This window comes from Xyrauchen texanus, chromosome 42 (assembly GCF_025860055.1).
Source record: "Xyrauchen texanus isolate HMW12.3.18 chromosome 42, RBS_HiC_50CHRs, whole genome shotgun sequence".
Taxonomy (NCBI): domain Eukaryota; kingdom Metazoa; phylum Chordata; class Actinopteri; order Cypriniformes; family Catostomidae; genus Xyrauchen; species Xyrauchen texanus.
Window position 1 is genome coordinate 13,040,390 of NC_068317.1, and position 27,437 is coordinate 13,067,826.

The 27,437-nt window shown below is 44.5% G+C and overlaps 1 protein-coding gene across 1 annotated transcript in view; it reads left to right on the top strand.

Annotated features, from left to right (window-relative positions):
- LOC127634864 (transcriptional activator GLI3-like) overlaps positions 1 to 27,437 on the top strand; it is a 171,114-nt gene that overhangs the window by 57,854 nt on the left and 85,823 nt on the right. Inside the window, exon 3 of the mRNA XM_052114588.1 lies at positions 7,199 to 7,444. Coding sequence (XP_051970548.1) covers positions 7,199 to 7,444 — 246 coding nt within the window. The remainder of the gene's footprint in view (positions 1 to 7,198; positions 7,445 to 27,437) is intronic.

Sequence of the window (27,437 nt, forward strand, 5' to 3'; positions counted from 1 at the left end):
CAAAATATCTTAGCCTGCATTCTTTAGGTGCAAATTTCCCAAATTTGCTTTTTTACATTTCCCAAAACTGCATTGAACTTGAACATACAACATGCTTCTTTTATTTGTAATTTTTTTTTTCTCCCCAATTTGAAATGGCCAATTTCCAATGCGCTCTAAGTCCTCATGGTGGTGTAGAGACTTGCCTCAATCCGGGTGGCGGAGGACGAATCTCAGTTGCCTCCATGTCTGAAACCGTCAATCTGTGCATCTTTTCACAAGGCGTTTTTTTTGCGTGTTACCATGGAGCGGTAGCGCTTGTGGAGGCTTCACGCTTTTCCCCACAGCATCCACGCACAACTCACCACGTGCCCCACCGAGAGCGAGAATCATATTATAGCGACCACCAAGAGGTTACCCCATGTGACTCTACCCTCCCTAGCAACCTTGCCTATTTGGTTGCTTAGGAGACCTGGCTGGAGTCACTCAGCACACCCTGGATTCAACCTTGAGACTCCTGGTGGAAGCCAGCATCAATACTCGCTGAGCTATGCAGGCCCCCATGCAACATGCTTCTTAAAATTAGCAGTCTATATGTCAAGTGCTGAAATGTGACCGTATAGTGTTGCTTGTCATTGTAATTTCGTTAATTTCAACTTAACTTTATGAACAATTTACCTACCGTTGACATCAAATCTGCAAAAGAATGCTGCGGGGTGGGCGAGAGCGCCCTTGAGTCTCTGAAAGGAAGATGAGGATGTTAAAAACCTATCAAATTTATATTATATTTAAATAAAAATATAAATAAAAACTTGATATCATTGTGTACTACTGCATAGATTTTTGTGATTTCAACCTAAACTGTATTAAAATATATTTAGTGTAATTTTGCAATTGTCTTGCAGGTGGCTGCATAAGTCTATGTCCTTACGATGCTCTTAAGCAAGTACTTGTAGATCTACAATGATTTTGAAGTACTACTTAAGTTTTTAAGTTTTAAAAGTTTTAAGTTTTACTTAAATGCATTTGGGCGCAGAGTTCTGTAATTTTATGTTGATTCATATGATTGTTTTTACAATCTACTTGTGCTTTTGGTGCTTTTGGGAAACAAGGTCTGGGCCATTTTATTCCTGGCCTCATTGTGCACATTACACATTATTCTGAGAGAGAAAAAAATAGTTTTGAACCAAATGGTGCCGTAGTGTTACTGTTTCGGTAAAAGTAGTGCTCCACAACTGAATGCAAACTGATGAAATGATATTGAACACCCTCTTTTTTCTTGCGTAACATCCTGTTTCACTCATAAAAGCATCACATTAAAGAAGTAAAATGGGTTAAGAATGTCATTTTGTGTTTACCTTAAGAGAACAAGAAAGACTTTGTCACTGAATCCTTTTGGAACTTTACAGCATCATACAACACACTGCTACATAATGACTTTTTGTAGAGAAGGTAAAAATGAAATTCTGACCTATAATGAGCTTGTAATTTTGGCACAACACTGCATTAATGTCTTCATAATGTATAGTGAGGTTCATAGTCCCAAGAGTTTGCTGTTTCAGCCTCAGGACTGGATGGCATATCTCAGCTATAGTGGTCACCATAGTGCTTGTACTAATAGAACTTTGATGAAAGACCTTTTCGGTGATTAAAGTCTACCAGCTGGGGAATCGGACTCCATTTAATCCTTTAGGACAGGAAGAGTGTTTATATACCTCTAACTAAGTTCAGAATTGAGTGAAAGTGTAACCTGGGGACCTTTATTCTCCTATATTGTTTTGGATATTCGTTTAGCACAATAATCAGTGTCAATGGGCCCACTACTTGAAAATGTTCTGTACAAATTCAATCTTAACTTTATATTACTTTAGATTGAGGGGAATTCATAGGATTATTTCAATGCTACATAATAGGTGAGAATTGCTCAAGACAATGTGGGTTAAATGGTCTCGTTGCGTGACCTGTTTTTATGTGGAATGCTATTTCTTTACTTGTGTAGACTCGTACCATAGCATCCTCTTTAAAATCATTGTATGTGTGTCTGAAACGGTAATGGGGTGATACTTAAATCCCTTTATGTTAATATTGTGGTTTTGTGGGAGCTGGTCTATTAATCCCGCTTTAACTGTATAAATGCTATTATTCCCTCAATAAGATCACTGGCTATGCAGTATAGGATTAAATACTTAAAACGTAACTGATGCTGTCATTTTTCATGGATTGAAGAACCTCAAATGCTCTCTCTCTCTCTCTCTCTGTTAATGGAGTGTATTCCAGAGTGTTAAATCAAATACACTCTTTAATCCACACAGACTACAGTTTTAATTGTTTTTTCAGTGCTGCAGCAAGCCAAGCGTTCGTGCTGTGGCATCTCGCTAACCTTAGTTCCAGCGCTACAGGAAGTTTGGCTCCAGCTCCGTGACTCCACGCCAGACTTTCAGAGATATTCTAAAACAGCCCAGCACTGGAGCAACACTCACATCAACAAAAACATGCTGCTTAACTCTGCCAAACCGAAGGAGGCTTACAGTTTGAGCTTAATGACCTGAGTCACAAACGCTGTCTCACGCCAAAAAACAAATGCTCCATTCCACCAGCACCCGCTGATTCCATTCATTCTGTCACAGAAGCTCTCTCAGGCTTTCCACAGGCCTGTTCTCTTTTTGATTTATTAATCGTATGGTCTCATATGGTTATATGGTCTTGAATTTTGTTAAAATTTTGTTGTGGGTTTAAAGTGCGTTCATTTTGAAATCCAAAATGTTGGGTGGAAAGAAAGCTACAAATATCAACTTCAGTTGGGATCATCTGGTTCCCTACAAATGTGAGTTTGTCCTCATTGACCCCAATACAGCAGCAGTTATGAAGTTCTCAATCTAAAAAAGCACTGAGTGATTCTATACAGCAGTGCTTTGGGGGGGTAGAAAGTTTTTTTCGAGCACTAAATAATGGAGGACTGTGTTGCACCGTTTCTCTTTCTAGCCTGAAAGGTTGTGACCCAGATGGGGTCAGGTAATGGGTCACGTGTCTTCAGCAAAGATCAAGCACTAAACCCTGTAAACCTTGCAAAGCCCTGTAAACTTGGTTCTCCCGGCCCCATTTTAGACCACTGGAGACTCCGTCCCTGTGGGGAACAAGTCCAACTCTGCCCGCCAGAACAGATTACTTACAGACAGAGAAATAGGGAAAGTACATCTCTTTCTGTGTGTGTGTGTGTGTGTGTGTGTGTGTGTGTGTGTGTGTGCTCGCCTGTGTGTAGGAGAGAGGCAGGAATAGTGTTAGAAGACTGGTAGAGAGAAAAAGAGAGCAAGAGCAGGCGGATAGCTTGTGGGCGTTGATACTACCCATGAGGCCACTTATTGGACAGTTTGGAATGCAGGGGAAAGACTCAGCTGCCCTCTCCATGGGATTCCGTTTCTTTGAAAAAATGAGAACGAGAGAGAGAGCAAGCTTGTGGGAAATCCTTGCCTGACCATTGCTGTGATGTTGAATGTTAGGCTGTTTTATTTCACAGACTGTGGCAAGCACAGACACAGAGACACTATTGCTCTTTTGTGGAGCTGTGAACCTGCACATTTGCCTGCAAGAGGGCAAACCCAGGAGACATTACACACCAAAACCCATAAAGAGCTCCCTAAAGCAAATGTTAGTAACACTGCCTTTGTGCACTACTCAAGGACTTCTCAGCATGACCAGGCTTGTTCCATGTACTTATTGCTGCTGTCAGTGCGTCTTTCTATCTGTTAGTGTCTTTTTATGTTTGTGTGTGTGTATGTAGGTTTGTGTGAACATGCCTTGTGAAGATTGCCTTTGCTGTGCCTCTTTATAAGGCGAGTTATGATATAACAATGATAGTTCACCCAAGATTTTAATATTTACTCACCCTCATGTTGTTAAATATCCCTTTGAAATGCATAAGAACATGTTATATGTGTTTGGAATGACATGAGAGTCAGTAAATGATGACATAATTAAAATTTTTGGGTGAACCGTCTCTTTGAAGTTTAGTGTGTAATTCTGTGCTGTAAAGTGGCTGTTTTCAAACAGGTTTCCCAAACACTCTTCCAACATGTCATATGTTGTACAAACAGGTAAGTCCCACTCTAGACTTACGCCATTGGCTGAATCAGTGTTGTTATTTTGGGCCACTCAAGAAAACACAGCACTGTCATAGAGATACGGTGTTTACACTTTTCAGAAAGTCACACAAAACCTCTAAGCATCTTAGCAGCAGTCTTTATGTCTTTTACCACTCCCACATTGTTTATTTGTACAGAAAACGTCTAGGTTACAGATGTAACCTCTGTTCCCTGATGGAGGGAACGAGACGTTGTGTCGAAGAAGCAACACTAGGGGTCTCTCTTGAGTGCTGAATATGCCTCTGATCTATGAAAAAAGGCCAATGGGAATTAGGCAGACAGTATTTGCATACCCCCCAGACATACGGGCATAAAACCGGGCAAATACGTCGAGTTCATTCAGGATTTTTCTGAGGAGCCCTTACACGCATCGTGGGAAGGGGGTCTTACCCAGTTTCCTATTATTTCAGGGGGAAAAGACCCTGTGGAGACCACACCTGCCCAGGAACGGGGAGGTAAGTGGCGAAATACGTCACATGGGCCACTTAGGTCACATGTGGAAAAAATCGCACGGTGGTAGATCCAGCCTCAAGGAGGGGGGAGTTGCTATAGCAGGGCGACGGGAGGGCAGCTGGAACTGCCTAAGGGAGATGCAGTTCCACTCGCAATGGGACCGTACCATGGAAAATACACACAGGAGGAGTCCACGCAGGAGTCCCGGCCTGTGGAGCACCTTATTCCAGTACAGAGTAGATTTGAGTACCCGTAATGGATTGGGTCAGCAAATTCCTCTGCCGAATTGCGGACCCATAGGGCTAGGGAGGAGTCGTCCAGGGATCCGAATATATGGAATCTCCTGAGAGAGAAAGTGCACAGTTTTACCTCGACCGAGGAAAGGGTGCTAGGTGCAAGCGATCCACCCGGCCAGGCCTTCAGCGTGTTACTGAGTTCTGCCGGCTCGGATCTGAGAAAACACGGGATGATACTGACTCAACCCTGAGATTGTAAAATCTAGCAAAGGTATTAGTTGTTGCCCAACCCACTGCTCTACATATGTCTGCCAGGGAGGTGCCCCTGGCCAGTGCCCACAAGGACGCAACACTCCTTGTTGAGTGTGCTCGGACCCGCATGTTCACTACCTGGTCTCTGACGGGTGTGGTAAGAACCTTGGGCACATAGCCCAGTCTCGGTCTTAGGATCACATGTGTGTCTGACGGACCAAACTCCAGGCAAGTGTCGCTAACAGAGAATACTTGTAGGTCCCCGACCCTCTTGATGGAGGCAAGCAATCAGCAGGGCAGTCTTTTAGAGAGAGGACCCTGAGTCCAACTGATTCTAGCGGCTCGAAGGGGGGGGGGTCTCTGAAGGCCCGTGAGGACCACTGAGAGATCCCAGGAGGGGAACAGGCTTGGCCGGGAGGGAATAAACCTCCGGGCGCCTCTTAGAAACCTGATGATTAAGTCGTGCTTACCCAAAGACTTGCCGTCTACTGCGTCCTGGTGGGCCACGATAGCAGCCACATACACCTTCAAGGTGGATGGGGACAGCCTCCCCTCCAACCTCTCCTGCAGGAATAGGAGCACTGACCTAACTGCGCACCTCTGTGGGTCTTCAGCCCAGGAAGAAAACCAATTTGCAAACATGCGCCACTTCAGGAAGTAAAGTTGCCTGGTAGAGGGGGCTCTGGCTTGCCTGATCATGTCTACGACGGCAGGTGGTAAAACAGCTAGATCTTCTGCATCCCGTCCAGGGGCCAGACGTGGAGGTTCCAGAGGTCTGGGTGTGGAGGCCAGAGCATGCCCCGTCCCTGAGAAATAAGGTCTTTCCTCAGGGGAATTCGCCAGGGAGGGGCTGTCGCGAGGAGGATGAGGGAGCCACTAGTGTGACTTGTTCCTTGTCCTCCCTGACCTTGCACAGCACCTGTGCAAGAAGGCTCACTGGGGGAAATGCGTACTTGTGCAGCACCGCAGACCAGCTGTGTGCCAGTGCGTCTGCCCTGAGGGGAGACTCTGTTCGGGCATACCAGAGCGGGCAGTGGGAGGTCTCTCAGGAGGCAAACAGGTCTACCTGGGCCTTGCCGAACCGTTCCCAAATCAGCTGGATCGACTGGGGGTGAAGCTTCCACTCTCCGCTGGGCAAGCGTTGTCATGACAGCGCGTCCGCTATCACATTGAGTTTGCCGGGGATGTGAGTGGCACGCAGCGACCTGAGTTGGCTCCAAAGGAGGAGACGACGGGCGAGGCATGACATGTGGCGGGAGCATACACCAGTGTGGCGATTTATGTACGCTACCGTGGTGGTGCTGTCTGACCTGATTAGGACATGTTTGTCTCAAACTAACGGAACTGCTCTGTCGAAGCGCTCAGGGGCAAACTGCACTGCTGTGCAGAGAAGGAGAAAGCCGCTGTAATGCGCCGTAGAATCCAACAGCAGGCAGTGTCAGAGAAACAGGAACGGGTGTGTAACTCGCAGCTGACTGCATACACGACCATCGGCTCTGAAGAAACATTCTGAATGAACTCGACGTATTTGCCCGCTTTTATGCCCGTATGTCCGGGGACGGTGTATGCAAATACTGTCTGCCTAATTCCCATTGGCTTTTTTTTCATAGATCATATTCAACGCTCAAGAGAGACCCCTAGTGTCGCTTCTTCAGCACAACGTCGAAGTGAGCGACAGATGGGGAACATTGTTAATTTAGATTTGTCTATGAAGTATTTTTCTGTTTTTGTCATATGTCCTGATATATAGCACAGATGTCCTCCACAGATTTGCAATTGTAGCAGATCCATATGTATTTCAGCCATAACTGAATTGTCCAGAAACCTGAGTGCACTTTGTGATGTATAGCTATAGCTTAAAACTGTACAAATACTATATTGTGGAGCTCAAAATTCTGCAAACGATCAGATTCCTGCATTTGATAATGTAAGATAGTGTTCTTGTATTTAAATGTGTTCTTACACATTGATCTGTAGTGTTCATGTGGGCCACTTGAGTTTGAATCTGGCTTGAGTTTGAAACTGGCAAGTGTTTTTTTTTTTTTTCACCCCATCAATTCCTATCATATTTCTGTACTGTAATGAAAGTGGCAAAAATGTAATAAACATTCTTTCTATCTCTGTTTTTCTCGAATTTAGAGGATGACAGTTCAGGTTCCCCGTATCATCGTGAAAGGCGTAATGCCATCGGTGGGCAGACCCCAGTTCTGGGCACATCAGCCAGAAAACTTAGCGAAGAACCATCCACCTCTACAGAAGAGCGCCCCCAATTGGTGAAAAAAGAACTTCACACCTCTCTGCCCCACCTTGCGGACCACACCATGCCCTACCGGGGGACACTGTTCACCATGGACCCTCGAAATGGTTACCTGGAGCCCCATTATAGTGAGTAACTTACAGTACTTCTCACTGTACAGGAAGTTGTGTATCTATTGTATCAGCTTCTGCACAAACATCTCCTCACTAACATGGTTTTGATGGATTGAACTGTTGGATCGATTGATCATTTCAGAATAGTTTAACTGAATGAAACTCTCAATTATCTGTTTTGTTTTTTCCAAAAATATGGTATGTTAGGCCCCTTTCCTAAATCTTTAAGGAATCGTTCACCCAAACCTGTCCCCCCTGTAGTCAGACTAGTGATCGATTAATATGGGTTTTTAATGACTGGTTCTTAAGCGTTTTAGTCATTTGGTCCCCCACTATTTAATATTTAACTTCATCCTTGGTGTCAAGCAACACAAAGGTGAATAAAAGTACCATAAATGTATCATAAATACAGTCTGTGTGACTCTTGTGCTGTATTTCAAGTCCTCTAAAGATATTTGATAGGCTGGGTTGAGAGACAAACCAAAATGTGTGCCACGATTCGTTAAAAACGGACCTACACCCTCGGACCCCCCTGGCGTGAGTTGGATGCAACATCGAGGGAATTGGATTACTCATCACGACAATAGGCATGGATGCTGGGCCATCTTCCCCTCACACTCGCCGCAGCCCTTGGGAAGACAGGCCCCCTGGATAAGACGGCACCCCTCGCAACACGGACCATGGAGGGGAGCACCTTCGGACCTCACCCATGTCGTGGACCATTCCTGTGGACCCTATTCCCTTCCTTCACAAAGCCCCCCTTCACTGTGGGGATGCCAGATTACCCATTATTTTGTACACTAATTCCCCATGAACACTTTATTCCCCTTTTATTAACATTTTATGTTTATTATTATTTCCAATAAATGCCTCTCTGAGGCTAGACACCACACCCACTGTGTCTGTTGCTTGCTGACCTGGCCACAATATATAAAGCAGTCACTATGAGCTTTCCCCAGAAATCCCTAAAGACTCCCTTAAGATATTTTTGTTGCACAAAACTCAAGGACGAACATGTAGTGTAGGACTAGCATGCTAACATTTCCCCTCTGTGAGGCGAAAGGCAAAGCTGCTAACGGATTGATTGGGCCTGACAATTGACTAGTTGCCCTTTCTTTCTCATTCGCTCTCGCTTGCCTTTTAATTTTTTTTTCAAAGGGGAAGTTAGTATGGGGGACGTTCTTCCCTGCTCCCTAATTCCCTCATTAGGGGCCGAGTGTAAGCACACAACTCCAGTCTCACTCATCAGCGCCATGATCAAAGCACTGCAGAGAAGAGAGCAGTCAGGCTCCCTCCGCCTTGTTCTATGCCATATTCTCCTCTTTTTCTCTTGCCCACCAGTCTCCCCTGTAATTTTACTGGTAATCATGGGAGACTCTTTGCTGGAGAGAGGACGAGTGAATGGACAGAAGAGAGTGAAAGAGCAAAATAAAGGGAGAGTAAGACAGATGAGGCAAGATCAAGGCCTGTTAAGAGGTTAATTTTCTGGACCACCTTTGCCTGGACGTCGCCCATGGATGAGAATTCGATGTGATGGCTTGTTATTTTTGCTAAATTGACCTTGAATTGGGTTTGAAAGTGTGGTTTTAATCCATAACACTTAGAGAAATGCCCTTACCTTCATTCTCTTGCACACAAAGCCATTTACTGTATCACTGTTCATCTTGTCCACTGTTCATTTAGGAGTTCTTAAGGGCGTTGTTGCTGTTGTTTTGCTCCATCTGTTTTAAAGCACTAAGGTCAACTACAATAAGACCAATCAAACCCCTCACATATTGACTAATACCAGCTCAGCAAATATGTCACTCTCTGTGTACAAAGAGGCAGAAAGGGAGAGTGTTGTAAAGGGGGAGGTTACAAGGCAGTATTAGTTGGAGTCAAGGGTTCAGCAAAAGACATAGAGAAGAAGGGAAGGGTAGAGTAAATTTAATGAATTACAGAGCAAACTAGAAATTAAAAAGTGTAGGGAAGAGAGTCTTTGAGATTGCAAGAGAGTAAAAAAGACTGAAGGAGAAAGAGTGAATCAAGGCAAGAGAGAACAAATGTGAAAGAGGGGTGTTCCGGGTGGCTGAAGCCCATAGGGGTAGACTGGGGTAGAGGGTGTGGGGCGAAAGGGTGGTAGAGGTCAGAGGTCAGGTAGAAAAGGCAGACACTGAAACCGAGGGGTTGAAAAGCAGCAGGATAAGTCAAAGGGGCACCTTAGTCTTTGAAAGGTCAATTTTCTCAGCATGGGGGATCAGTAGGGCACCAGTGAACTGCAGAGCAAAGAAAGTTGATGATGGAATGAGTTTTGGAAGGAGTGGGAGGCCCTCTCGCCATGTCTCTGTCTCTAGGAAGACATTCTTGCTTGAGAAAAGTCTCTCAGACATGGCCTCAGGCATTTGATTTGATTCTTACTAAATTAAAATGCAGTGTAGTAGTACCAAGAGAGCCCACCATTAGCCCAGAGAGGCAATAACTTTGATGAATACTGAAAAACAGCATGAAGATGTCTCAAAGTCCCCTTAAACTAGAGTAAATGGTCTTTGCACCTCCAAAAGTTGTGTATGCTTAAACCTCTTTTCTCTCAGTAGAAGAATTCATAATAGCTCTAAAATAGATTTTTAAATTTTCTGAAGTGAGTGCCAGTGTAAAACATGCTGCCATATTTGTACGGTGTTTTGAGTGGCTGGTGAGTGGTGACTTATTGACCCAAGTCAAAAAGGGCTACACCCATGTCTCTACGATATTCTTGTCCCTAGGTATGACTTGTGTCGCTCTGTCAATGTAATACTATGGGATTTTTTTGCTTGTTTTATCATCCACCAGTTGAAAATCATAAGTCTGATAGCTTAGAGAAGTAATAACACACATTCTCCTCAACCATTCACAAAATTTGAGGTATCAGGTCCGTAGCAATGTGGGATGAGTTGTGTACTAATGTGTAATACTTAAGGGTTAGGGGTTTTGAAAAGTATATCAATAGTAATAATAATAATAGTCTGTATATTGCTGCTTTTTCTGCTCTTTGGAGTTGGTAGTCTTGGAGTTAGAAGCCTATTTTGTCTAAACTAAGAAAAGCAAATGATGTACTGTAGTTCTGTGAGTGAATAAAGCCGAATGAGCTGAAGTATGTCGTAGATCAGAGACGTGGCATACACTCCTCACCAGTGGGGGGTTATGAGAGGCCAGGACACTTTAACTAACACTCCAGAGCCACATCACCCTTCATCTCTTTAAAACACACCCTGGCGCCATTCACTCACTTCCATAGGCTTTGAGGTGTGAAAAACTCTGACCCCCATGCACACACACTCTGCGACAGAGCCCCCCCTTCCCTTTGGAGATCCATCAGCCAGTAAATGCATCCCAGGTGTGTGCTAGTGTAACCATGATATGGTGTGTGTGTGTGTGTGTGTGTGTGTGTGTGTGTGTAAGTATGTGATGAAGAGCGAGTCGGGGCTCTTTGTGCTGTGTATGCACTAGTAGAGGTAGGTGTGAGACGAGGCAGGTAAAACGTGATTACTCTTCCTGCTGGCGCGTGTCAGGGCCTAATGCGCCTAAATGAGCCTCCACCTTCCGCCTCGGCACACCTGGTCACCACGGCAACACACAGCGGTGCACCTTTTAAGTGGGTGTTAGGAATCAGGGGGCCAAACGACAAGTGCTTGAGAAGGGGAAAGTACAGATAGTGTCAATACTGCAAGGATCTCTTCCGTTCCACAAATCAGTGCTGAGGAGTAATTAACTAAAGTTGCGACACTACTAACTTCACTACATTTTAAAGTGTATGACAGTAGTTCAGCTATTTTTTTCCAAGCTACTTTCCCCAATGACTCATGGTTGACATTTTTGTCATATTCTATTGCACATTTTAGCATAAAGAGCGTACAGGATAAAAAGCCCTCTTTGAGAGAATTAGCCAATGCATTAGTATTAGCTGTGATTCCTGAGCCTTATCCTCTTTTCTCACACAAACACTGGATAAGAGTTCTATATCCTGCTTAGCACCATACTAATGCACAGTTTGAATAAGACTGTGGGATTGAAAGACGGATTAATGAAGGGAAGAGCACTAAATGTGTGAAAAGCAGCTAGTGCTGCGACATCTGTTTATATTGTCCACTGATTAGCAGGTCATTGGGCATCAGCAACAGTACGGCACTTGCTAGCATTGCATTTTTTTATCTCTCTTGGGGAGCGAAAGAGTGTTCTTCTCTTCGTCCTCTTTCTCCAAGTGTTTTTATTTTCTTAAACAGATGTGCTCTTCACCAGTAAGAGCCATGTCCCATTATGGGAATTAAAGCATGCTGAATTGAATGTTTCCCTTTTATCTTAAAACAGAATGGGAAAGTTTTGAACAAGGCATATGGGTGGGGGGGTGGGGGGTGGTTCAATCTTAGCTGTCCTAGCGTGTTCCAATGCTTCGAAATCTTGGAATGACATGCAATTGTACCAGCAACACTAAGCCATATCCTTTCCTCTGCAAACTCAACAGAACAATAGCTTTATTCACATTGAGTCAGTGCACTTTTGGCCGTCCTTACAGGCATTTGTGCCTTTTATAAACACTTTCCAAATATCTAGAGGGTTTAGCCCTTTGAAGCCCCTTGTCCTTGACATTCAAGCTCTCGAGTGTCATTACTGCAAAGAGGGTCAACTCCAAAGCATACTTAGTGTCGGTCTACAACTTCTCAGTGTGAAATTTTGTCTCTACTCAAAACCAAGCTGTCTCCCACCTTTAGCTTAATCAGCGGTGTGGGGCTACAGTTTCAGTCTTCTGTGTTCTTGCACAGATAAGGATCTATCCAGTTCCTGAAGCCTATAATCCTCCACCAAAGCCTCATTGATGCCTCACACCAGAGTCCAGACAACCACAAACGAGGATGGACTGACGATATCCTACCAGATAGACACCTCCAGGCCTCTGTCACCGCTTGCATCCTGTCTGGTCAGCTCCGCATTGGTGCGCACCATATCAGAGGATATTCCCACTTCAGTGCCCTTGGTGGAGCATAGCAAGCCACCGTCGACCAAACAAAGGATTTGTCAAGAAGGGCTTTCAGAGATGTTGAAAAGGTTGGGCTTGACACTGATAAATTGCACCCAACCCCACCACCATCATCACCAAAATCAAGCCGTTACTGACCACTGAACTGAAAGAGTAAGATGTCAATGACTTGAACATGACTAGAAAAGAAATTGGTATTTTCTGCATAACCATTCCAAATAAAAATATGGAATTGTTTGTGTTTAATAATAACTTTTTTCTAGACAAATGAAATCTAGACATTAAACATAACTAAATGTTGGCTGTTGCCAAGTCAAACAATTGGTCACTTCCCAACAATGGAAGTTGATTAGCGATGAAATTCACCCCTTGTCCTCTAATAGTGAGTCTAGATGACGTGAGTTTTGTAGTTATGACTGAATGAAAAGCAGCCTTACTCAGACCAACACAACTTTGCCTAGTTCCAATCCCAGTGTAAAAATTACAGCATAAAATCTTAACTCATGAACATTGCCACTTTATGTAATGTCGGTCCCTTAAGAATGTCAAAGCAAATGTGGCTCTTTTTGACAAAAATTGCATTTAAATGGCAGAAGACACAATAGTTGCACCCCTTTAGAAGTGGTGGATATTTATATACAGAATATTCATGCAATTGAAGCAACAGTGATATCCATTTAGTGCCCATTTTCACAGCCAATCAACCTGAATTTGATCTAAACCACATACATTACTTTAGTTGTTGATATGAACTGATATTCATAAAAATTTATATTTGTATCCAAATAATACCAGTAGATGTTACTGCGATGTATGCTATAAACATTGCAACATTACAAATGACAAAAGGTATGCAAACACATTTTCCATGGATTTCAGTAGATTTTTTTCTGTATTTACAGATTTTTGTTGTTGTTGTTGTATTTAAAGCTTCTGTAAAGTGTTTAAGATTAATAAGGAACATGTAGACATTTTACCAAACAAAAGAGACAATTTGGCCACAGAAAAGGGTGTTTTTATTTGATAGCGGAGTATTTTGCACCCAACAATTAAATGAAACTTGTCGATTAACATTTACCATGTCCTGTCCCTTATCGCTGCAGCAATAGTATAAATATGAATTACAACCTGACTACTCATAATCGTTATTGTATATTTAAATGGTTCCTTACAATGTACATTGTTCGGCAGCGATCTCCGACCACTTCTTTTTTCTTGTAATAGTCTGTTATGATATGAAATATGAGATATGTCATACAAATATATGTGCTGACTCCAAAGAGCAATAAACTACTTTTTCAAATGCACCATCCACGAGCACTTTCCAGATGCCATGCTTTTTCTGCAGAAAAAAAAATTGCTTCCATCCTCCGGCAAAAAACATTTTATAAATGAACCACTCTCATTGGTACACACACAGCCAGGGATAATTTCAAGCAAGCCGGATGTGTATTTTCAGTATTTCAAGGCATTCATTCAGCTGGCAGTCCAGACAGTCAAGTGATTAACACATCCCACTGAGAGATGCTAATGGGTGCTCTGTGCCCTTCTGCCTGGCCAGTGATTATGTTAATGAAGCTAACACCTGAAAATCATTGGAAAAATCCGCTAGTGTAAAGCCAGCTTAAGAAAACTTCTCCACTCCTTCATCCTGATTCTTTCATGACAAAAGGGAATCGTTCACTGTTATTAGCACTCTCGGTCTAGTACATCACAGTCAACAATGATCCTCCTTTATAGAGTTTATTTAAAGAGGTATGACCATAACATTCCTGTGCTACTTTAGCTTTCCTCTTTTTTCTCTCTTTAGCCTGAAGGGTTCAGAATGAAGCATGTTGAGAGTGAAAATACTCTTCAGCGCTGACTGATACTAGAGTAATGAACTTCCTTGGAAACGTATTATCAGTATGAGAAATTCCTGCAGAAAACTAGATCTGTCAGATATGCCAATAATTCAAAAAACACGTGTTTCCTTTTTACGCTGCCATGTTTTGCAATTATCATAATGCATAAGCCTTCTTACAGATTTCTTAGAGAGAGAGATGCTTTGAACCTTGGATTTGAAAGTCTGTTTTGAATGATAGAGACAACTGCAGTCAATAACTTCAGTTTTCAATGTAAAAAATTTGGCTTAAAGATGTGGTAGATAGCAACAGTGGCCTGACACCTATGAGGTCTCGGTCTCTTTCTCTCTCTCTCTCTCTCTCTCTCTCTCTCTCTCTCTCTCTCTCTCTCTCTCTCTCTCTCTCTCTCTCTCTCTCTCTTTCTCTCTTACTCCTTTTGAATGGACTACTACTGAGTAAATCTATCACACCTCTGGTTTTCACTCTCACCTAGCATGCTGCTCTTGTCTATTGAATATACTCAGTGGGTATTCAGGCAGCATTACACTCGCTTCAGGCCTGTGTTTGTTTTGTTAGAAAGGAGAATACCATATATTCCTGAATATAATTTCTGGATTTTTTTTCTCCATCTTCTGAAAGTTTATGAAACTTATATACATCATTTATGTGTAACTGATAGAAACAGTAGAAGCATTTTAAAATGGCCATTTACCTTAACAAAATACTTTATACAACCAGTTTAAATATTTTGTCCATTATTACATTATTGTTGTAACAAATTCTAGATTGCTGTCAAAAGCAACTCCTCACATACCCACAAAAATTACATTTCATCTCACTCATCCTCATATCCAGTTGCTCAAGGGAAATTATTATTATTATTATTAGGATTATTATTTGTGCACATTTTATTTACATGTTCATTTTCTACACTCTCTGTGGTTGTTGTTACTACTGTATCTTTAAGGCTACTATATGTAATGATTCCTTGTTTGATTTGCAAACGTCCACTTACTGCAGCACTTAACATATCAGAGCTTAGGTGTCATTCATAAGGGCAAGGCAAGTTCTGTATGCTAAATAGAGATTGATAATGTAAATGTCATAAATTGATGTGCTCATGTTTGTGAAATCAGTACAGGACGATTTCTGAATGACAGTTTTGCATCTTAGTTTCCCTAAATAGTCTTGTACAAATAATAATTTTCTTCCTTAATGCAAGCCTGCTCCTGGTAATATTCACTAGAAAGACCAAGGTGGAGAGAGGGGTGAAGGAGAGCAATGTTAGGTGGTGCTGGTGGTAGTGGTGGGGGGATGTAACTAAGCATAAAATGAAGAGAAACATAAAAGAAGAGTAGCTGAAGGAGGTCAGGCCCATCACAGGCTTAGCATTGCCTTCAAAGATGCCTGGGACAGGTGGCAGCTCCAGACAATCTCACTCTGCAGAGCAGCATCCTCTCAGGAGGAGATAAGGGATCCCTCTGTCCACCCCCCCCACCCCCCACCTCCCCTCCTCCCTTCACCTCTCCTCTACTGCTCTGTGGTGGAAGCTCTTTGATGTGTATGAAGTAGGATGACTGGCTGGGGTCTGAGGTGCAGGAAAGGTTCAGTGCGGAGGTCTCTGAGGTGCCCGCTACTCTGCACTCTCATTAAGGCAGTGGAGCTGGGTTAATCAGCTTTAAAGTTTACACACACATGCTTTTGTCTGGCAGTTCAGGCCAGCCACCCCTGGGCACCACCTGCTTGATAAAGAGGTGGAGAGTGAGAGACATAGGGTGCTTTCTAGGGCTGCAGGATTATAGCAAAAATCATAATTGTCGATTATTGCCCTTAATATTATAATCGCGATTATTAATGTTGATTAAAATATTAAATTACTGTGACGTCACAAAGTAACCGTGTGGTTCTTAAGAGTAGCAGATTTCAATGGTGGATACGTGCTGCACTCCAGTTTCTTTTAAGCATATTTTAAGCATTATATTGTATTGTATTTTATATTGTAATAATGTTTGTTAAGGTAAGGCAAATGAATTATGATTGTAAAATTAATATCTATGGTATAGAATAAATTTAATTATTGCTAAATTACTGCTTAAATTATTAGTCCATGTACCATACTGGAGTTCACATGTTCACACCCCAGACCACCTTTCCAAGCGGATCTAAGTGCGGTTTGTGGGTGCTCACCCGAGTGCAGAAAACAGCGTTCACATTATCCAAACTAACCAAAATTTGACCCCAGGTGCGCACCAAAAGTGCTAGTGTGAAAACACTCTTAGAGAAAGAGAGAGACAGCGGCTAGTGTGGTGGCACTGGATGTTCCCTCTCCCTGACAGTCTAAAGGTGCTTTCACACTAGCAGTTTAGTTAGCACAGTTTGTATGAAAAATTGGTAATGTGAAAGCTGTCATGCGGACCAGGGTGCGCACCGTGGTACCAAACCCGAGACTACCTGTAGGAGGTGGTCTGAGTTCGGTTGCAATGGAACTGTAGCCCGATTCACCTGAATGTGAAAGCAACTCGGACTCTGGCACACTCGTTCAGGAAGTAAAGTAACCTGCGTGTGCGTTTTAGCCGATGACGACATCTTTAGTTCCGACAACACACGAGGATCCACACATTCCTGAGAGTCCCAAAAAAGTAATGACACCAAAATGACATACAAGTACAATCAACACTATAAATACTGTCTGTCTATCTATCTTTCTGTCTGGCTGTCTATCTATCTTTACACCTTATAAATGCTATATATAAGTACTATTATAGGTTATAAATATAGATAGGAGAAGACAGTGGAGATAAATTCACAGTGGACATTAGCGTAAGCGTGCAAACAAAGATGCAAATTAATTCCTTACAATCAGCTGTCTCCTCAAAAAATGCAGTTTACGAGCAGCAACAAGCCACCTTCCCATGGACATCTGATGAGTTACGCCATGAAGCACACATATATGCAGTTGTTGTTCACTCTACTGTGCATAATGGCACCAAACAAACAAAGTACAATGAGTTACGTTGTGTTCACCATGTGGTTGTGATGACGTAAGATGAACGCAAATGGACCGGGGTTCGATAGAATCAAGTGACTGTGAAACCAGACCAACGCTGCGGGGGGCACCGGGAACAATCGCACTTGGAATTGGACCACAGCAAACTTGCCCAGTGTGAAAGCCCCCAAAGTTCCAAGTTGCAGTGTTTGTTAGGCAGCACTGTATTGATATAAAAAATATGGGTTTTTATGGATTTTTTAAGATGCCAGTTCAGTGTCATGTTGACCAAAGCCCAGATCCATCCATCCATCCATCCATCTTCAACCACTTATCCGAAGTTGGGTCGCGGGGGCAGCTGCTCCAGCAGGGGGCCCCAAACTTCCCTATCCCGAGCCACATTAACCAACTCTGACTGGGGGACCCCGAGGCATTCCCAGGCCAGTGTGGAGATGTAATCTCTCCACCTAGTCCTGGGTCTTCCCCGAGGCCTCCTCCCAACTGGACGTGCCTGAAACACCTCCCTAGGGAGGCGGCCAGGGGGCATCCTTACCAGATGCCCAAACCACCTCAACTGACTCCTTTCAACGCAAAGGAGCAGCGGCTCTACTCCGAGCACCTCACGGATGACTGAGCTCCTCACCCTATCTCTAAGGGAGAAGCCCGCCACCCTTCTGAGGAAGCCCATTTCGGCCGCTTGTACTCGCGACCTTGTTCTTTCGGTCATGACCCAACCTTCATGACCATAGGTGAGGGTAGGAACAAAAATTGACCGGTAGATCGAGAGCTTTGCCTTTCGGCTCAGCTCTCTTTTCGTGACAACGGTGCGATAGAGCGAGTGCAATACCGCCCCCGCTGCCCCGATTCTCCGGCCAACCTCCTGCTCCATTGTCCCCTCACTCGTGAAAAAGACCCCGAGGTACTTGAACTCCTTCACTTGGGGCAAAACCTCATTCCCTACCTGGAGTACGCACTCCATCGGTTTCCTGCTGAGAACCATGGCCTCAGATTTAGAGGTGCTAATCCTCATCCCAGCTGCTTCACACTCGACTGCCAAGCGATCCAGTGAGAGCTGAAGGTCACGGACTGATGATGACATGAAGACAACATCATCTGTAAAAAGCAGCGATGAGACCCCAGCCCACCGAACCGCACACCTTCCCCACCCCGACTACGCCTCGATATCCTGTCCATGAATATCACAAACAGGATTGGTGACAAAGCGTAGCCTTGGCGGAGACCAACCCCCACATGGAATGAACTCGACTTCGTGCCGAGGACCCGGACACAGCTCTCACTTTGGACGTACAGGGATTGGATCGCCCTAAGAAGGGACCCCCACCCCGTACTCCTGCAGCACCTCCCACAGTCTCTCCTGGGGGACCCGGTCATACGCCTTCTCCAGATCCACAAAACACATGTAGACTGGATGGGCATACTCCCAGGCCCCCTCCAGCATCCTTGCGAGAGTAAAGATCTGGTCCATCGTTCCACGGCCAGGACGAAAACCGCATTGTTCCTCTTCAATCCGAGGTTCGACAATTGGCCGAACCCTCCTCTCCAGCACCTTGGAGTAAACTTTACCAGGGAGGCTGAGAAGTGTGATACCCCTGTAGTTGGCACACACTCTCTGATCCCCCTTTTTGAAGAGCGGAACCACCACCCCGTTCTGCCACTCCTTAGGCACTGTCCCAGATTTCCACGCAATGTTGAAGAGGCGTGTCATCCATGACACCCCCTCCACATCCAAAGCTTTCAGCATTTCTGGTCGGATCTCATCAATCCCCGGGGCTTTGCCACTGCGGAGTTGTTTGACTACCTCAGTGACCTCCCCCAGGGAAATAGAATCTGATCCCCCATCATCCTCCGGCTCTGCCTCTACCATAGAGGGCGTGTTGGGATTTAGGAGTTCTTCAAAGTGTTCCTTCCACCGCCCAATAACCTCCTCGGTTGAGGTCAACTGCGTCCCATCTTTGCTGTATACAGCTTGAATGGTTTCCCATTCCACCTCCTAAGGTGGCGGACGGTTTTCCAGAAGCACTTTGGTGCGGACCGAAAGTCCTTCTCGATGGCTTCTCCGATCTTTTCCCACACCCACTGCTTTGCCTCCCTCACGGCCGAGGCCGCAGCCCTTCGGGCCTGTCGGTACCTTGCAACTGCCTCCGGAGACCTCCGGGACAACAAATCCCGGAAGGCCTCTTTCTTCAGTCGGACGGCTTCCCTGACCACCAGTGTCCACCATGGTGTTCGAGGGTTACCACCCCTTGCAGTACCTAAAACCTTGAGGCCGCAGCTCTCCACCGTGGCTTCGGCAATGGAAGCTTTGAACATTGCCCACTCCGGTTCAATGTCCCCAACCTCCGCAGGGATGCCTGAAAAGCTCCGCCGGAGGTGTGAGTTGAAGATCTCATGGACAGGGACCTCCTCCAAACGTTCCCAGTTCACCCGCACTACTCGCTTGGGCTTCCCAGGTCTTTCCAGAGTCTTTCCCCACCCCCTGACCCAACTCACCACCAGATGGTGATCGGTTGACAGCTCTGCCCCTCTCTTTACCCAAGTGTCCAAAACATATGGTCTCAGATCCGACGACACGATTACAAAATCGATCATCGACCTTCGGCCTAGGGTGCTCTGGTACCACGTACACTTATGAGCATCCTTATGTTCGAACATGGTGTTTGTTATAGATAATCCATGACTAGCACAGAAGTCTAATAACAAACATCCACTTGAGTTCAGATCAGGGAGGCAGTTCCTCCCAATCACGCCTTTCCAGGTGTCCCTGTCATTTCCCACGTGTGCGTTGAAGTCACCCAGCATCACTATGGAGTCCCCTACTGGGGCCCTATTCAGGACTCCATTCAGGGTCTCCAAGAAGGCCGAATACTCTGAACTGCTGTTCGGTGCATATGCACAGACAACAGTCAGAGTTACCCCCCCACAACCCGTAGGCGTAGGGAGGCGACCCTCTCGTCCACCGGGGTAAACTACAACGTAGTGGCGCTCAGCCGGGGACTCATGAGTATCCCCACACCCGCCCGTCGCCTCACACCCTGGGAAACTCCAGAGAAGAATAGAGTCCATCCCCTATCAAGGAGTACGGATCCAGAGCCAAAACTGTGCGTCGATGTAAGCCCCACCAGATCCAACTGGTAACGCTCCACCTCCCTCACTAGTTCCGGCTCCTTCCCCCCCAGTGAGGTGACATTCCACGTCCCCAGAGCAAGCCTTTGCTGCCCGGGTCTGGTCCGTCGAGGCCCACGGTCTTCACTGCTGCCCATATGGCAGCGCACCCAACTCCTGCGGTTCCTCCAATGGGTGGTGGGCCCAAGGGATGTAGAGGGGGGTTCCACGTCGCATTTTCGGGCTGTGCCCGGCCGGGCTCCGTGACAAGCCTGGCCACCAGGCGCTCGCCGACGAGCCCTCCATCTGGGCCTGGCTCCAGACGGGGGCCCCGGGCTTCCTCCGGGCAGGGTAACTCCTCCTTTTGCCATTTTATCCATGAGTCATTGTGAACCATTCTTAGTCTGGCCCCTCACCTGAGACCACTTTGCCTTGGGAGACCCTACCAGGAGCACATGGCTCCAGACAACACAACCCTCAGGATCATAAGGGCACACAAACCTCTCCACCACGATAAGGTGCTGGTTCCCGGAGAGGAAAGCCCAGATGCAGCATTTAATTTACACAAAACCAAACCCTAAAACCTAAACATACTCAAAACTTCAGCAGTTTTCTTTAGAGAATACAAGAACTACTGCTGTTCTTGTCTCACTCTCTTTGCCTCTCTTTCTTTCTTACGCTTTCTCTCCAAAGGCCTGGTCTCTTGACGAGAACTGTATCCCTCAGGATGAGAATGTGTCAAGGATTATTTCAGAAGTATTTGTTTGGTGGGACAGAATAAATGGATTACAACTCCTGCTTGTTTTTTTTTTTGGCCATATCTATCAGGGTGTCGAGAGGAATGTTGTCAGTGTCGAGGGAGGGAGGAAAGTACAAAATGTGGACGTATAAACAAAGGAGAACAAATGATAAATGTGAAAAATGAAAAGGCAGGATGTTCTGCCCATTTATCTTCTCTTTGAGCACTAAATCAGAGAGCATCATCCATTAAAGCTGAATCTAATTTTATTCATTTTATATTTAGAGCACAAGTCAGAAAGTGAAGTGGCCCACGGATTTCAGGTAGGAAGAGAGCAATGGAGGGTAAAACAGTGAGAAATGTAGAGTTTGAGAGTCAGAGTGAGACAAATGGAGCCAGTTAGGTGAAGGCCTTAATTTGCCCTGAGGTGCTGACCCGTATCTACCTCTGTGACCTGACCATGATTACACTGATCACTGTGCTACACACTCTAGTCTGCTTCTCTCTCCTCATGCATGTTCCATTAATGCTATTTTATAGCATTAATGGAACAATGGACTAAAAACATATAGTTACCTTTCCACATTACACAGCACAAGATGAAATTGATCAGATTTACCTTTCGCAAAAGCCTGCTGTGGCAGTATTATGGCACAGTGATGTTACAATATGGTAAAACCTTTTTTTTTTTTTACAATATATCATGGTATTTATTTATGGTATGCTACTCCAAGGAACATGTTCAATAAACATGGTATTGGCTTAGTAATTTTTGGTACTTTTAAGTGCTTTCATGAAACTTTACTATTTTGAATCACTTTTATTTACCCGTAGTAGACAATCGTTCACAGGTTGGCTGCACTCGCACATGAACCTCTTTATCACTGGTAAGTGATTGAACGCAGCTGCAGGTTTTATTTCAGAGAATTGTAAGTAAATATCCAATTCAGCATTGTTTTTGTTCTCTGTCTTCTAAAACATCCCGTTACCGTTTTACTGTTCATCAAAGCGCTTCAAGTGATTCAGACCACACGTTAGACAAATTCATTGTGTAGAACCGACTCAAAAGAGTGATTATGAGACTATGGTCATGTTCACAATGGCATACTATCCATACTTTTCTCACTGTTTTTGCCAAACACAGATTTAACAGAAACAGTAAGAATAGTGTTTATGCTCTATATGAATTTAGTACATGCTCTATATGTTCCATGGAGGGCGCCACAACACGTTATTGGAACGCACAGGGCGTATTTTGTTTGACACAGATTAGACAGATGCTAAAATTTGCTTGGTAGATTGGTGCCCCCGAAGCGATGCTCCCCTAGGTGGTCGCTTATTTCGCCTAATGGGTTGACCAGCCCTGATACTATAAGTTAGTTGGGTGTTTATCTGTATTTATGAATAATTGTAGTTTTATGTATGATAGCAATTTGGTTATAATAAAAGCGCAAATGTTAAAATCTTTCTATTTTTCTTTCTATCATTCATTCTCATATTTTTTAGCACTGAATTAGTTCGCAATCCATGCAAGTGGAATTTATTTTCTGTTTAACAGAGTGGTAATCCGCAGTTAGAGCCGGAAATCCACTGTCCAACTCACAACACACATTTTAACAATCAAATATTATTCTATCCATGCGTCCGTCCCTCCCTCCCTCCCTCCCTCCCTCTCCATGCCTGCCCTCCACCACCTCAATTCTGGGTACATTTTGAGCTTTCGCATAATTTATACAGCTGTAATTAGCTTATTACAGTCACACTAATCTAGAACTATAATTAAACAGAATGCACAAAAGTCAACAGTAACCCCCACAGAGCTGCGCTCAACAGCCCTCATGTGTGTTTACATGCAGACGCAGCTGGAACCTGCAGCCTGAGCACATAATGCTGTACAAAGCACATGCTGCTCGCAATATTCAATGTCCTTAAGGTATGCTTCTCATCATGGGCTTATCAACCGCTTACAAGCATGCACAGGTGTGTGTGAGAGTGTGTGTGCATTTGGTTGCCTGTGATACTTTGTTGTTACTGGCTTGCATTCAAACACACACATATACACACACAGATTGATACAAGTGCTTGTTTGCGCATTATCGGCTTGCAGACTCACACACAAAACAGTACATGTATTTCTCTCATGGCAGGGCTTTCCATTGACTTCTGTTGTCTGTTGTGCTCAGCTAATAATATTTGCTATCCCGTAACCCTAATTGTAAAATATTCTTCAAATGAAATTAAAATAAGATATTAAGATTGCATTTTGTTTGAGAAGCCATTTTCCTCATGGGGACCGTTGGCTGCTACCCAAAATGTAGGTGATTTTAGGTTAACTATCCTTGTGGGAACATTTCAGTAGAGGCAAAAGCACACTTATAATTCGCTATCATAATTACTGTTGACTAACCCTGAACCTAAATGAAAAGCTTTTAAATTATAAAATTGATAGGGGAAAATAGGTTTTATAAATGAATTGGTTTTCCAACTGATTGTGTCAACGGATGTCTCTAAAAGATGGTTTGGTGTCCGATTTAGCTCACAATTGGGAACAAATTTGTCCTCAAACTATAAGCTATAAGTACTTCATTATAAGTACGTATAAACACACTCACACACAGAGTTTAATGCTCATTGGCCCTTCAGTCATCAGCTTTGTGCAGGCGAGCATGTTTGAGCAGTGAGATCATGAGTGAGTGAAGTGGTGTAATGAAATCTGGCAAAGCACAAGGCGTGTGCACACACACACACACACACAACAGTGAAAAGCACCACTGAGCCATTATATGTTCCACATTACTGATTCACAAAATCTCCCAGTCTCCAGTCTCCCCCTCTCTCTCCTTTTCCTTATCACTCTCTTCTTTTCACCTTTTTTCACGGTGTCTTTGTACTCTTTCAGCGAGGCAGTGACTTGAGTATGAGCGTGAGTGAGATGTTGCACTGTTGATCGGTGAAAGTTTTCACGTCTCTGCTTTGCTTATGACTTTTTAAGTGGCGGTAGAAGAGAACTATTTATTGTTCTCACAATCCGATCTGTTGGTCGCAACACAATTACCTCTCGATCGGGGAGATAACATAACATTAGACCAATCCCCCAAAGAGCATGTTTAATAAAACTTTAATAGAGAAGGAGGGAAAAGAAAAGAAAAGAAAAGAAAAAGTGAGACTTCATAATATGATTAAGGGAGTGATTTTAGTAAAAGCTTCAGGCTGTATCATCCTCCTAAAATAATAAGCTGTAATTGTGATCATATTCACACTCTCTTTTCGGAGTGTTTGTGTTCCATCAGAAAATAATGAGTCTGGTCAAAGTTTGCCTTTAATCAGCTCTTTCATTAAAACCCTTTTATAATCGTGTCTTAATGACTGCGCCGTGAAATAATGACAGCAAAAAATTGCCCGCTGTATTATGCATGACAAAAAGTGATAGTTGAAAAGCAGTGATGTCAGTAATAGACCAAAAAGCACAGCATGCTTTTAAAAAAAACTTTAGGAAAGGGTGCTACCTGTACTTAGTTTGGATTTTAGAGAGATTCTTTAGAGTTTTGGTCTCTCTCTATTAGCAGTTTCCCTATGAGCTTTGATGAAGTACTTCTGGGAAGCAGTCCAATGGTGTAGAAGAGATTAGAAGTCACTTCATTCTGCCAAATACTGATTGTTCTGTTTTGCTTTGGTTCTGGAATCAAGCCATTCGACATAGTGGCAGTAAACATTTATTTATTAAGGAATACAGTAGTTACAGTATGGTCCTTGATGCTAATTGGTCAATACAACCATGCTAAAATGCAGTATCACACATAGAGTACCATTGTTTATTTGGAAATTAAGTAAATAAGTAAATTAAGTAAAGTATTTAGTTCAAATTGCACTCAAGTAATGTACAAATCCTCCCAAATAATACTTAAGCATAATAATGAAGAATAATTCCAAGTACATTACACCCTTGGTCAGGGCTGGACTGGGAAGATAAATCGGCCTGGGATTTTACATGGCAACTGGCCCAACTGTTGACCACTATACGCTGCGCCGTTCTGTGGTCCGTTCTGCATAACGCGGCAGCTCATTGTTGCTTATCGCAGCCCATTAGGCACACTCGGTTCTCCCGATGGCCCCCGATCGGCCCAAAAGTGCGTTGGCCCACCGGTAAATGCCCGGTATGCCAGACTACCAGTCCAGCCCTGCCCGTGGTCCTGACATGGCAAACGTGGGCCTCTGTTTTAATCAGAACCAAATTGGTGAACAGCCACCAAACGAAATACAGAGTCACATAATTTACTCCATTATTAAGTAGGAGGAGGATATGGATTTCTGCAGATATATATATATATATATATATACTGTATATATTCCATTTTTGTTCTCATGACACTGTATGCTTGGTTCTCTCCTGGCCCTGGTTGTTTTCTTTTGAAATGGAGTGAGTGGGCCAAGAACAGGAAGACGAAGACAGCAGGCTCAATTTAGACCTTTTCAATGTAAACAACAGAATGAGTCAAAGAAACATCTGTCTGTTATGCTGAGAGTGAGAAAGGGGGGGAATGGGTTGTGAGCAAATAAAATGATTAAGTGTGTCAATATGGGATAGTTAGAGTAAGATGAACTGCAAAGACTCACCTGATAGAAGGAACAAGGTAAGAAGTGAAAGATGAAGGGATTGATAAAGGACAGGAAGAGGAAGAAGTAGAGAGGAGTGTACTAAGAGAAGGAACAAGGGAGAGGAGGAGAACAAGAGAGGACTGACAGAGTGCAGAGCTGCCCTGGAATGAGGGAATGATGGCGTGATGAAGTGGAGGAAGCTGAATATAGTGACGGTGAAGTTTTGAGGAGGGAGGGAGAGACGATTGTTGATGTGAGGGATGAACAGAACACTGTGAGTGAAGGAATAGGAAAAGGGAGGGAATAAAATGAGTGGTGAGGGATGGAGATGAGAGAAACAGAGGTGGAAATTTACTCTTAGTACATTGCAAGAGCAACTATTTGGAATGATACATTTATAAAAAAGAGTGAAGCTGAGAGAGAGAGAGAGAGAGAGAGAGAGAGAGAGAGAGAGAGAGAGAGAGAAAAGAGCATCTCATGACTACTAATAATTTGTATGACTGTGACGAATGAGCAGCGAGGCAGACGAGGAGGTGCGGCTCCAAATGCAGTAAACTTTTATTGAAAGATCAAATAAACAAATAAACACAAAAGAAAAACCCACAATGGGGAAACAGGAAACTTAAATACTGAGAACTCGGGCAGGGAAAACACACCAGGCTAACAACACTCAACGATCGACAAGGACTGAACAAACAGACAGGGTTAAATACATGCACAAGGGAAAAGGGACCAATAACCAAACAGAACTCAAACAAGGTAACCAGGTGATGAACAGAAACCAAAGGGCAAACTAATGAGACAGGTGAAAACAATGACCAGTGAACACGAGGGAAAACAAGACTGTGGAGCTACAAAAGGGACAAAAGTGAAAACTAAGGAGTACAAAATTGACAAAAATGGTAAACAAAAGGGCAACAGTGGAACAAGACAGGGTATACATAACAGAGCCCCCCCCTCAAAGGATCGGCTTCCAGATGATCCTAAAAAACAAAGACAAAAGACAAAAAACCCACAAAGAACAAAATGAAGGCACCGGGGCAGACAGGCAGACCAGGGGGGGCACAAGAGCAAGGAGGCAGTCCAAGGGGCACAGAGGGCAATTAGGCAGTCTCTGGGGGTGTGTGCTGGGAACCAGGTCGGGTGGCCTGGGGAGCTTCCACCGGGTAGGGGCGGGTTTAGGTGGACTGGGAGATGGCCGCAGAGCAGGGGCCGGTTCAGGGGGCCTGGGAGGTGGCCACAGGACAGAGGTCGGTCCAGATGGCCCGGGAGCTGGCCAATTGGCAAGGACAGGGACCGGGTCAGGGGGCCTGGGAGGAGGCCACCGGACAGGGACCGGGTCAGGAGGCCTGGGAGGAGGCCACTGGACAGGGACTGGGTCAGGGAGCCTGGGAAGAGGCCATAGTACTGGGACCGGGTCAGGAGGCCCGGAAGGCGGCCACAGGACGGGAACAGGGTCAGGAGGCCCGGGAGGAGGCCACAGGACAGGGGCCGGGTCAGGAGGCCTGGGAGGAGGCCACAGGACAGGGGCCAGGGGGCCTGGGAGCTGGCCTCAGGGCAAGGACAGAGCCGTGGGAGGCTCGGGGGGCGGAGCCCGGGAAGGCTCGAGAGGCGGAGCCCTGGGTGGCTCGAGAGACTGGAGGGGTGGAGTCCTGGAAGGCTCTGGAGGCTTGAGAGGCGGAGCCCTGGAAGACTCGAGAGACTTGAGAGACTTGGGAGGCGGAGCCCTG